The 11,776-nt window shown below is 38.6% G+C and overlaps 1 protein-coding gene across 3 annotated transcripts; it reads right to left on the bottom strand.

The window, feature by feature from the left end:
• Positions 1 to 4,900: 4,900 nt before the first annotated feature.
• On the bottom strand, positions 4,901 to 11,209 carry LOC109483366 (DNA excision repair protein ERCC-1-like). Of its 3 annotated transcripts, XM_019786369.1 has the most exons (11): positions 11,092 to 11,209; positions 10,499 to 10,707; positions 10,217 to 10,453; positions 10,056 to 10,119; positions 8,131 to 8,234; positions 7,560 to 7,659; positions 7,015 to 7,091; positions 6,654 to 6,753; positions 6,121 to 6,192; positions 5,768 to 5,836; positions 4,901 to 5,565 (listed from the first exon to the last, which is right to left on the bottom strand). In XM_019786369.1, the coding sequence occupies exons 1-11, from the start codon at positions 11,158 to 11,160 to the stop codon at positions 5,491 to 5,493; spliced, it is 1,176 nt and encodes a 391-aa protein (XP_019641928.1). In that variant the 5' UTR covers positions 11,161 to 11,209; the 3' UTR covers positions 4,901 to 5,490. The 3 variants fall into 3 exon arrangements, with proteins under 3 accessions (XP_019641928.1, XP_019641926.1, XP_019641929.1); XM_019786367.1 differs by having other exon boundaries at positions 10,217 to 10,707; positions 11,092 to 11,208; XM_019786370.1 differs by having other exon boundaries at positions 10,217 to 10,707; positions 11,079 to 11,170.
• Positions 11,210 to 11,776: the final 567 nt, after the last annotated feature.

Below are 11,776 nucleotides of genomic sequence, written 5' to 3'. Positions count from 1 at the left end.
CGGATGTTTCAAAAAGAGAGACGAAACGTCGATTAACAGTAAATGATAAACAGTATATAGTATAGTTGTTGTAATATATAGACATTTTAGCACTTAGCATTAGAATGTAGCGGCTCAGTATTCAATACTCCATGTTTTATATCCTCTAGACCACATTTGGTCACCTGTGCTTTTAGCCCATCTGGGCAGGAATGTGCAATAAAGATTCATTCAATAAAAGTAATCATAAGAAAATATCTGCTCTACTGGCAATATCATATGTTAAAATATTGATGAAATTAAGGATTGTCCTGATGGCTACGTTTAAAAATGTTGAATGAAATAATTTCAAAGGTTATCTACATCTAGTCTTCTTAAAATACAACATTGTCTTTTAGCTTATGACGATCAATGCGTTGTAAATGTCTTGACATTTGACGGTGCTTTGGTGATATAAGAATTAGATAAGACAGTGGATGTACGTCAGAGACTCTTGACACACATATGACTTCTCAAAATAGAACCACTTAAGGAGCACTTAAGTATAGGTATCATTTTCCAATTTTAGGAGGTAAAAATCCATACTACGAGACTAGTGTATACAAGAAAGTACCCACTAGTAGTTACGCGCGCATCAAAATGCATTTTAAACTCTCCAAGCACCCTCAAAGGAACCCTAGAATGTACATATGTGCGGCGCCTAGCTAGTGCTGAGTACAAATTCTTACCACCCTCCGCATTTATGTTAATAGATTCAGGCTAAAATCAAGTGCATAAGGAATTAGATAAAAGATTAGATAAGAGTCCATTCCAAGTCACCGCGCGGGTTTTTAATCATATTTCTAATATTTTCTAATTATTTCAAAATAATTAGAAAACTTTATAGATATTATGAAATAATGATAAAAAAATGTAAGTACTTGATAGATACAAACTGTCTACAAAAACCTCTCAATTTTTATTTGTAATTTTGTTTTGTTGTTTGCTATTGTATTTGTCGTTGGTATGACTAAAATTAGCAATCGGCTAGAGTTGTCCACCCCGTGTTCTTGTTTTGTATATTGTTGAATAAATTTTTAAAAAGATGCAAACTACAGAATTCAGAGAGAACTATATATTCAGCGGAGATCTTCTGGAGCCTTCCCACAGCCAGTGGGAGTAGAAATGGGAGAAGAACTACTTGTGTAGGCGTTTATGACTTTTCCTTCAGCGTGCAAGGCCGTTCATTCCCGGATATTGAAATACTTAAAAAAAGATGGCTGAAGGTTATCCTGCATACAAAATGCAGGAAATACACTTAAGATAGAGTGAACCTAATAAAAAAGACAAGTTTTTGTATTGTAAGAGAAGAGTGTATAAGTACAAGTGCCGACTGCAAAATGCCGTTTTAATGACACCGTAGGACCAATCGTACGATTTTCACTCATTTTTATGGGTTCACCACACCACGAAGTAGTGTGGTGAAACCATATTGCTTTTTCTGATGTTTCTTCTCCTTCTCCTCCTCCTTCTCCTCCTCCTGCCATATCTTTAAATGGATTCAGCTTCTTCATTTTAGGGCCTAAGGTCCTGAAATTTGGTATGGAGGTACAGTGGGCAAATACCCCTAGGCGTTTTTTAAATTATTGTGATACAGGCTTTTAGAATGGTTTTATTTGAGTTTTTTGGCTGTGTAATAGCTAATGTATTACTGTGTAAGTGTGCAGTGTTTACCACATTTGGACATGAGTCATCACAATGGCATGCAAGGCATCAACCAATAGGCATGCAGCTTTCCTCTATTCTCCTTGCTGATTGGCTGTTGGGATTTAACTGGCTTAACTTCATTTACACCTGCACAGAGCCATGCCATACTGACAGTATGTCTGTATTCAAGTGTTTTGGTAGGTATTTTAAGCTTTCCTGCTCCAGCATTGGAATGCGGGCTATGAACGCTTCTTTTTATCTTGAAAATCAACAGTTTGCATTATGCAATCCTAACCAATAATGTAGGGAATAGCTATCCAACTGTTGTAGTCTTAGTTGTATGTTACTTCATACTATAGTTATATCAATGTAAAGCATTGTTTTCCCTTGTGTTTCTCATTCTTTCCCTGCCATGTGGTAAAATGTGGTGAACCCATCGCTATATTTGCTCCAAAGCAAATATTGGCCTTTCTAGTTTAAAATAGAATACAAAAGCTTGTATCTTATAAAATCGACTCCTATTTTTAGTGTGTTTCCTGCATTTTGTAAGCTGGATATCCTTTAAAATGATGAGAATGACTCGGCCATCCTTGATCTTCAAGTGTTTCAATATCCGGGAATTGCAATGCACGTTTTAAGGTGCGTGATTGGCGCCTACATATCAAGTTTCTTGTATTTGTTACATTTTCCAATCTACATTGAAAAACACCAACCAAATACGTCCTATAATAGTCATCGTGCATCTGCGAAGCTTTTCTAAACGTGCAATGCCGGCGCCATCCCCACATATTGAAATACTTTTTTATATGTAAGAAATAAAACTTTTTTTAAATGTAAAGCTTCGTTGAAGCCATTCCCAGATATTGAGCTTCTCAAAGAAAGTCGACCTTGTCCTTCTCAGCAAGGTTTTAAAGCTTCGCTGAAGGATATCCGGCTTACAAAAGGCAGGAGATGCAATAAAAATAGGAGTCTATTTTTAAAAAGATAACCTTTTATATTGTAAAAAGAAGAGTGCATCAGTTACGAACTTAAGTCCCCCCCGTGGAAATAGTTGCTATAGTTGTTTCCGCGCGCCATAGTTGGTACTTATACACTCATCTACAATTATGAATATAAAGGGTTATCTATTTTGCACGGCACATGCTGGACAGCTATCCAACGAATGCCATTGGTTTGTGATTGTAAGAATACAGCACGACGTATGTTACTACTTAACGTGTTTATCACGTTTATCTAAACGTGTAATGCCATTCCCGGATGTTGAACTACTTGAGGAAAGACCTTGTTTTTCCTATCAAGGCTTTCTTTGCTTTAAGCTTTGTTGAAGGCTTAACTATGCAGGAAATACTCTAAAATAGGAGTCGATTTTCAAAACAAGATAAGCTTTTGTATTGAAAAAAGACGAGTGTATGAGTAACGGTTGCTTATAATTAAGTTGTGAAATACTATTTATGGTGAGTGGCATTGGTCGTACGCCGAACTTCAAACAGGTTGTGGCAGAGCTTAACACCTACAAAGATGTAAGGGAACCTTTTAAGCAACAAGACAGCTAAATTTTGCATTGCAGGACACAAACACGACAATCTGAAGAATTCCCCTAGTACGACTAGCGATGGGGTCCTTAGTTAAGTGCCTGTCCTTGGTGCTGAATTATATTCACATGCAGTGTACAGATATTAACCGGCAACTATTCGGCGCTTTTTCGAAAATATTTTGTTATTACTTATGAATTTCATCCATTGATATCACAGACAGAAGACAGAATTATATACCAATACAATGACGATTTCAAACAATAGGGAATCCAAGATGGTCATGCACAGTACACAGTGAATAAACATTACAAAATCATTAGACAAGCTTCTCTGGAGTTCTGAATAATTAAAAGATTTATATAATTTTTTCCCTTTGTCTTTGAGACTAGGAGTCAGGTCACATTTGTCGTACTATCGTTGTCCAATCGCAAATTAACGAAATGCATTCTTGGGATAGTTGCACAATATTCTGCTAGCTATCTTGTTACGGCACAGGCGGTTGGTTCTGTTACAGCCTGCTTCAACGTTCTACAACATCAAAATCTCACGGCAGTAAATGTGACATCTCTGTAGAGTAGAATTTGTATGAATGTTTCAAGCAGCTAAGTGACAGAAAACGTGAGACTTTCCCGGCACGTTGATGTTACACGTGGTGTCTTCTTACCTCTTCAAAATCTCAAGAAGCTCCCCTTATTTCTCAATAGGTTCCACGTGAATGGATACCCGTCATACGAACTGCTCAATAAGCTACTTTAAATGGCACACACTTTCAATACAAGTCTTTGTTTGAATGCGACCTTTGTAGTATGAAGTACTAGTGCGACGTTACCACGTGATGGTATTATGGGGACTATAAAAACAATTCTAAGAAAGCATCTCTACACAGATTTCCCTTTGAATTTGACTTCTAAATGTAGATACAACAGGATGTTTGAGAACCTTGGCCTTAAGAATGTTCACCGGGCATTCACGTATCGCCTTATATGGTAATGAAGTACGTTAGACCTTGGCACTGAACTCAACCCCTTCTAAGTGGGACTAAGCCCAGCTGCTCTTAAAATGTAATGCCAACTGCAGGAACACATGTTTTACTGTAACTCTAACCTTTAAATTTCCACATTAAACGGCATCTTCTGTTTCATGGGTTAACAGCCTTTCTTCCTGGTATTGCTAAATATGTACGATACATGATCTGTGATCTTTGTCGAATCTAGAACATGTGAAAGGTTTCCTGGCAACCACATACACTAACGTGTATGTACTTACTTGAATATATATATATCAAACAAGTTTGAAATCTAGCACATGTGAAACATTCCCGGAAAGTAAGCACCCGTAAAAGCTTCCTGGAAATCAAGCACTGACTCTTTGTGAAGTTTGAATATTATGATTATTATGATTATCGTTATTATTATGATCAGTTATGATCATTTCCATTATTATTGTCATTACTATGATTATTATTGTTATTCTGATCAGTTATTTTTTGATTAGTTATCATGATCAGTTATGAGTTGAGTTATTATGATCATTATTATTTTGATCTGTTATTATTTCATCATTATTATTATTATTAAGTAATGGGATGGTTCACTTAATTGTATATTGTACGTTTATTGATGAATAAATAAAAAAAAAAGTTTGAATAGCAAGAGTTAAATAACATGCAATAAAATAAGGTCCACAAAGTTTCAAATTCTCCAATATTCACTTTATTGTTCAAATCCAAGTGGTCCCTGTTTCACACAGTTAACCACTTCTTTGCACTTTTCTCAATTAATTTATGAATCACATGCCATCATTTTTGTAATATTCCGATTTTCATTCTTTGTTCCGGTCATTTGCATAATGCAAGCTGCACTGTACTTGACTTCAACAAAATTAAGTGTAAAAATGTTTCGGATCCATATGATTAACAACAAATTTATAATACATGTACTTCGGTTTGATACAATAAACCTGGGCCTGTAATGTAGTCTGCAAGTACTTTAAAAAGTATAATCATAAATTATAAACGTCTTGTTCATGTGTCACAACAGTTTATAAGGCACATACATACATATATATATATATATATAGCTAGGTAAGTACAAATGTTATTTATTATTATATGTTCATTACGAAGTACAAATGTAGAAGGCACAGAATTCAATTCATATATCACCTATGATTCATCATATACATATACTTCTGATCGTAACAGATCTTGTCCAGTATTCTATATGTAAATGCATTATGTATATGTATGTATTGTGAATGTGCAAAACTGATTATTGTTATTCAGTTGAAGTTAATTTTGCTCAGCTGGTTTGGGTTTTTTACTCCTCAGAAAGGGTTGATGCAAGGCGTCGTAAACTCTCTTGGCCTAGGGAACAATAGATATTTAATAATATTAAATACAAAATATTCAAAAGCCTTCTATACTATCCTAGACATACTCCAAAGTCAAATTCTCATCAGAATTTTATCAAAATTCATGACTACAATGGCAGTTTGAAAATTACACTGTAAGCTGGCAGATAGCCTATTGTGTAGAATGTTAATAAAATAAAGTGTTTTTTACTTACCTTCTGCGGTCCAAAGCCAGGACAGAGAGCCAGGTCTTCTTTAGATGCGTGTATTATTCCCTCTATGGACTACAAGAACAACACAAAAACTTTCCATATCATATTTGACATTCTCAATTATTGTTACACATCTTCTATATAATGTATATTATGAAATTTAAATTTCCTCTTCTAAAATATGACAATCTAGACATTAGGGTAATAATGAGTAATGAATTATTTCATTCAGATACAATCATATCTTCCAATACATTGTTCAGAATGTAGTAGTGTTTAGTACATATTGTATAGGTTAAATACTTGAAATTCAGTTAGAAGTACTTCTGTACTTTTTAAAATATCCTAGTACTTACCCTGAATGTCGTAACAAGTGTGGACACATCTGTCTTGTTTACTGACCGAATACTGGTCAGAAAATCTGTGGCCTAAGACATGTACACAAGTCATTACATGGGGTCTTTCATTGTTTGCACATATCTACAAAATAATACAGACACATGTATATATGTTCAGTTGCAGCAAAATAAAACCACCATGAATGTTTAAAGATTAACAGACAGTAGAATGTGTAGTCCAGTGGTTAGCGACCCTGCCTCTGGACTAAGAGGTTTGGAGTTCAAATCCCAGCTGTTGCTGCTTACCCAACATGCATGCTACTGTAATGGGTCCCAGACCTTAGAGCGGGACATTACGCCGTGGTCCACTGTTCATTGTGCTTGTCGAAAAGAGCTAGGGGATTTTCTCTTGAACAATGAACCTGTAAATACTGTACATAGTGTCTGTTTTCTCTGTCACGACCTGTGGAAGATTAACTCTTCAATGAGCTTAAACTGGATCAATATCAATTTACTTTTATTAACAGTAGGAAGGCAGGGTTTGAATTCACCTTTGAGAGGTAGTCCTTGTCAGTTTTCTCCTTGATGAGGTCTGCAGGTTTGCTTTCGTAAGCCTTGTATGTCTCCAGATACTTCCCTGCCTCCTCTGCACTGGGATTTAGACACATCAAAATACTGCAGTTCTACCATTGGACCAGAAGGGGGTGCTGTTAAATCCTACCATGGAACTGACCAACAACACTCAGAAAATGGCCACTTCAAGTAAATGTACAAAAAATGACACTTCTAATCAAGTCAGAGTGATTTTTCTCTAAATTTTATACTTAAGAATGATTTCATAATTCTTAGATATAAATATGTAAGGGATTGGTCTATCTTAACAAATTACATACATATACACATGGTGCTTACCTCCATGCCAATATCAGAGTACAGTCTGCTAAGATACACATTTTAGCCAGCTCCTTCAGTGAGTAGTGAGGGTCTGCCTGTCATGAGGAAAACAAGACAAGTCGCTGAAAAGTTCATCCCATTTCCTGTCAACTTCAGTGATGCTGGCAGTCAATCTTCTGCATGACTCCCAAGTGCTGTCAACCAACCCTTCTGTTCACCACATTTTCCGTGTCTGACCTGTCATTTAGCGTGCCAATCTCCACATACGTGCTATCAACCTACTTCTCTACGGTCAAACAGATATGCAATGCCTCAGCTAAGCAACCTAAATAAATACTTATGTTCCTAAAAGTAACAAAATAAGGTACGTGCAACCAACCATGTATCAATGACAGTTTTATGTGCATCAGTAAGGCAAGCCTGTAACAATATACAGTATGTATAGCAGCCTATGGAGTATGGTAAAACAGTATATGGGGATGCACCTAATTATTACTGGTAGGTATAGGTGTAGATATCCTCCTTTGTGCGATCAACTGAACAGCACAAACACTACTACTCACCACATCCACCTGTACCAGCAGTATCCTGAGCATGTAGCTGCGGCCCAGCTGCTGCAGGCGGTCGTGGATGTAGTTTGGGTGCAGGTGGTGGTACCGCAAACTATGGAATGGGACACTACAGTTCAGTATGGTAGACTTGTGATTAAAAAACACACACATACAACAGAAGGGAAGCTGTGTTCCACATAGAAGAGTTATTGGACCATTTCTCATCTTTAAGAATAAGAAAACAGACTTAACTATCAGTATACCTTATAGTAAAAAAAAGCTTACACTGAATTTGATAATTTTCTTCAGTTATCTCTATATCTACTGTACATTGTACTTTATTTCAGAAAACACAACTAGTAAATTCTTTTTCAAGAATGCTGATTCTCAAGACTTGAAAGTAAGAAACACTTTGTGCATCTAAAATGTAATGCATTGTCTAAACATGTAAAGTTAAGTACCAATCATATTTCACCATACAAGTTAAGTGCACAATAAACAAAAGGATAAGAATGTCTACAAAAGTAACAAGGGTGCCCATTGGTGCCATACAGGTGAACTCCTCACACCTCATGGTTCTTACCTCAGAAACAAGGCACAAGAAGTCTTCCCGAGGACGTAGTCTGGAATCACGTCCCCAAATTCCCAGGCAACATTCCTGATATTCTTGATGACTGGGTTCCCTTTCTAGGTTATGATAACACATTGCAATGTAAGTGAAATAATGATAACTTTTATGATGGTCTTCCAGATCATTGATTGTATTGACATATTGTATATTTTTGATGCACCTTAAATGTAAAATATGCTGTAAGCATATAACTCTAGTTTCCTTTTTAAAACCTAAAACATGGCTTATTATGCATCCACTGACTATGCATATAATTGTAACAGGAAGAAGAAGGACGCACGTCTGAACTCGTCAATGGCTTTATCTCAACTGATTTATTCAATCTGTAACCGGCCGGTTCTAGAGCCCCTTCCCTCGAACGGTACCGGTATAGATCACCTGTTCGAACACGACGTTGGCACGTGCGCTGGCACGTGTTCGAACAGGCGACCGCGGCACCGCCCAAGGGAGGGGATAGAACCGGCGATAATACAAATGCTTTAATACTAACAATATACATATTGTTACATTCCTCCCCCCTTACTTAAGCAGGTGCCCTCACCTGCAAGCTACTCATGCTAAATATGTTACATAATCCAATCTGTTTACAAATCCATTGTTCTATTTCGCAATAGATTCTTCTGAAATATGTTGGCTCATCAATTCTCATAGACACATTTACAACTATCGTTAACATATGTATCCCATGTTAGGGAGTTCTGTAGGGAGTACTTTCGGATGTCCCACTGTAGTTGTTCGGCAAAGTTCGCATTTCCTCGCGTACTCCCTAGCGTGGGGCAGTACGGGGACTTCCGGACCGTCACACAGCTACAGTGTGATCCGGGAATGCAAAAATGATCTTCCTTGCAGTGTCGTCCCGTAGACTTTTTACTAGGCAAGCATCATATTTCGCAAGTAACACAAAAATACACAGGCTCAATGCGGCTTGGTCGCTTCCCGTAGGCGTGCGAGCAAGGGCAAACATAGAAAACATCACATATTGTGCAACAACAAGTCAACACTACAAGAGTTCATAGGTCTTAGAAAGTTCTGTGGGTAGAGATACAGTACTCAGAGTTCGCAGCAAAGATCTAGCAGGTCACGTCATGTTAGAAAGTCAGTTCCTACTCATGATGGGGTCGGTCGTCTGCGACACGAAGGCTCCCTGGAGTCAGCGGGCTGGGTTCCGCAGGCGGTCGGCGATCGGGACGCGGCGACGTGGCACGGTCCGCTCGGGCCGGAAGGTGACGGCATAGCACGGTCTTGACGGTCTTGGGCAGGGTTGCATGTCTGAGACGAATGGCAAGTTCATAGCAGGCCTGGTTCACGGGAGCACGGCTGGGTACAAAAGAGGTCGTGGCACGTAGCGACAGCGTCGGCGGGTTCTTCGTCAGTGTGGCCGGATACGGAGCGGCGGCCTGGTGTGTCAGGCGGCATGGCAGCTGTCAGCGGTCGAGTCGGTTTGGCCGGGTAGCGGGCTGGCGGGTCGGGCGGCATGGTAGCGATGGCGGCGGTCAAGTTCTGCTTAGCCGGGGCTGTTGGCTAGTCGGGCGGCATCGTCGGGATGGCGTTGCGGTGGGTGCGGCCGCTCGCAAGCGGCAACGCACCGCTGCCACCAGATGTAACAGGAAGAAGAAGGACGCACGTCTGAACTCGTCAATGGCTTTATCTCAACTGATTTATTCAATCTGTAACCGGCCGGTTCTAGAGCCCCTTCCCTCGAACGGTACCGGTATAGATCACCTGTTCGAACACGACGTTGGCACGTGCGCTGGCACGTGTTCGAACAGGCGACCGCGGCACCGCCCAAGGGAGGGGATAGAACCGGCGATAATACAAATGCTTTAATACTAACAATATACATATTGTTACATAATAAATAAATAGACTTGTATTACCTGTCTTGGATTAATGATGATACTGTTGGACTTTTTTGTTCTCAACACAGGTACCGGTGGTGCTCTGAAATATAAGAAATCATTTTTTTACTTCCTGAACCACATTAAAGCCAAACATTAGTAGATTACAAGATGAAAAACGGGAAAAGAAAAGCTCTTACGCCTTTGGCTGTGCACCTGCTTCCCCTAGAAGTTCTTTGTCCGGAAGTCCAAATACATCCAGAAATGTCGACCCAGTACTAGTAGTACTACCAGCACTGGGACCTCTAGTACCACCGGCAAGCTTGATGTCTTTACCATCATTGCTTGTCGATGGTACGGTGTCATATTTGGACACCTTTGACGGTATGCCACTTGTTGAAGCACTATCTGAAACTGCATCTTTTGAAGTCCTTTTGTTTGTGTGGTTTGTAGCTATAGTATTTTGTTTGGTTGTGCTTGTGATGCCATCAGGAATCTTTTGTTCTTGCCGTGTTGAAGTTGCTGGATGACGAGTTTTGCTAGTTCTGGTAAGATAGTCCTGAGATGTGTTGTTTTTAGAACTGAGTGTGGTTGTACTGGTGGTTGCAGCATGTTGTTTGTTGGTTGCAGCAACAGGTCCTTTTCTGAATGTGGATGTTACCGTCTTTCCAGGTCTGAACAAAGGCCTAACCTACAGAGAAAGAAATACAAATGTATTGTTAATTGTACATGATTTTTTTTACATAATAACATTACACTAAGTTTAATTTGTATTTATATCATATCTAATAACAGTATTAAATCATGACAAGTTATATTGCAATTTTTCATATAGATAAAGCACATACGATGTCTATGCGTACAATTTTATTTAAAGTAATTACTTTATATTATATACATGAATGAGTATTAGTATATGAGTCAAAATTATGCGCCCCCCTCCCCCACGCTTGAATGCTACGCAGTGACTGTCACTTTGCTTTCACGTCAAGAATAAACATTTTTCTTGATGCAAAGTCTACGGCCGTATACTAACATCTAACCTACTGCTAACTATATAACCATGTAACGTTACCGGTGGGTTCGTGTCCTGGTACACGTCGTCTAGATTCGGAATGTTGAATTTTTTCCCGCCGTCCGCCATGTTGGTTACGTCACAGGTTAAAGTTCACCTGTAGATTCCTTGTTGGTTTGTGACGTCACCAGCTAGCAGGTGTTCAACTCTGGTTGGAGAAGCGCCAATGTAGACAACGTTATAAACTGCAAAGTCGTGCCATGTTTTTATTATAAAGAAAGATTTTCTATCTTGTAAACTAAATGCTCGATCTCTAGATCTGCGGTTGAATTTGCGATACTTTTACATAAGAAAATATTAAAGTTGATTCATTCTTCAAGAGCTGGTTTTGATATTTCTAATATTTGATATCTTACTAAATGTATGCAGTGCAATGGTGGGTTTGTATTACTTCTTTTAAATTTGAAGGTTAGTGCTATTTCAAAATTGAATCAAATGACACTATATCGCCAAAATGTTTGCTTTAGCGAAGTCACGTCTCTGTACATATAACCAGCAGTTATATATTCTTAAAAGTCGTATTGAAACGGTATATACCGTGTTTCCAACCAAGGATCCGAATGTCAAAATGTCTTGCTGAAATACATGTACATCGTTAACGTTTAATATCCAAATACGCTCCATTGCAGATGTCGACACCACGGGACAAATTTTCCAAACTACGGGTAGATTTCTGATGGCTACA

The sequence above is a fragment of the Branchiostoma belcheri genome, unplaced genomic scaffold, assembly GCF_001625305.1.
Source record: "Branchiostoma belcheri isolate BF01 breed outbred unplaced genomic scaffold, Haploidv18h27 scaffold64, whole genome shotgun sequence".
Lineage (NCBI taxonomy): Eukaryota > Metazoa > Chordata > Leptocardii > Amphioxiformes > Branchiostomatidae > Branchiostoma > Branchiostoma belcheri.
Note: the sequence above shows the minus strand (reverse complement) of the source record. Positions and strands in the feature narration are given on the sequence as shown.

What these genes read in the sequence shown, in the direction of transcription:
- LOC109483366 (XM_019786367.1), bottom strand. Translation starts at nt 11,160, where the DNA reads ATGGCGGACGGCGGGAAAAAATTCAACATTCCGAATCTAGACGACGTG. An exon ending in TCATCATTAATCCAAGACAG is followed by an intron (nt 8,235 to 10,055) that starts GTAATACAAGTC and finishes ATCATAACCTAG; the next exon opens with AAAGGGAACCCAGTCATCAA. An exon ending in TCTTGTGCCTTGTTTCTGAG is followed by an intron (nt 7,660 to 8,130) that starts GTAAGAACCATG and finishes CCCATTCCATAG; the next exon opens with TTTGCGGTACCACCACCTGC.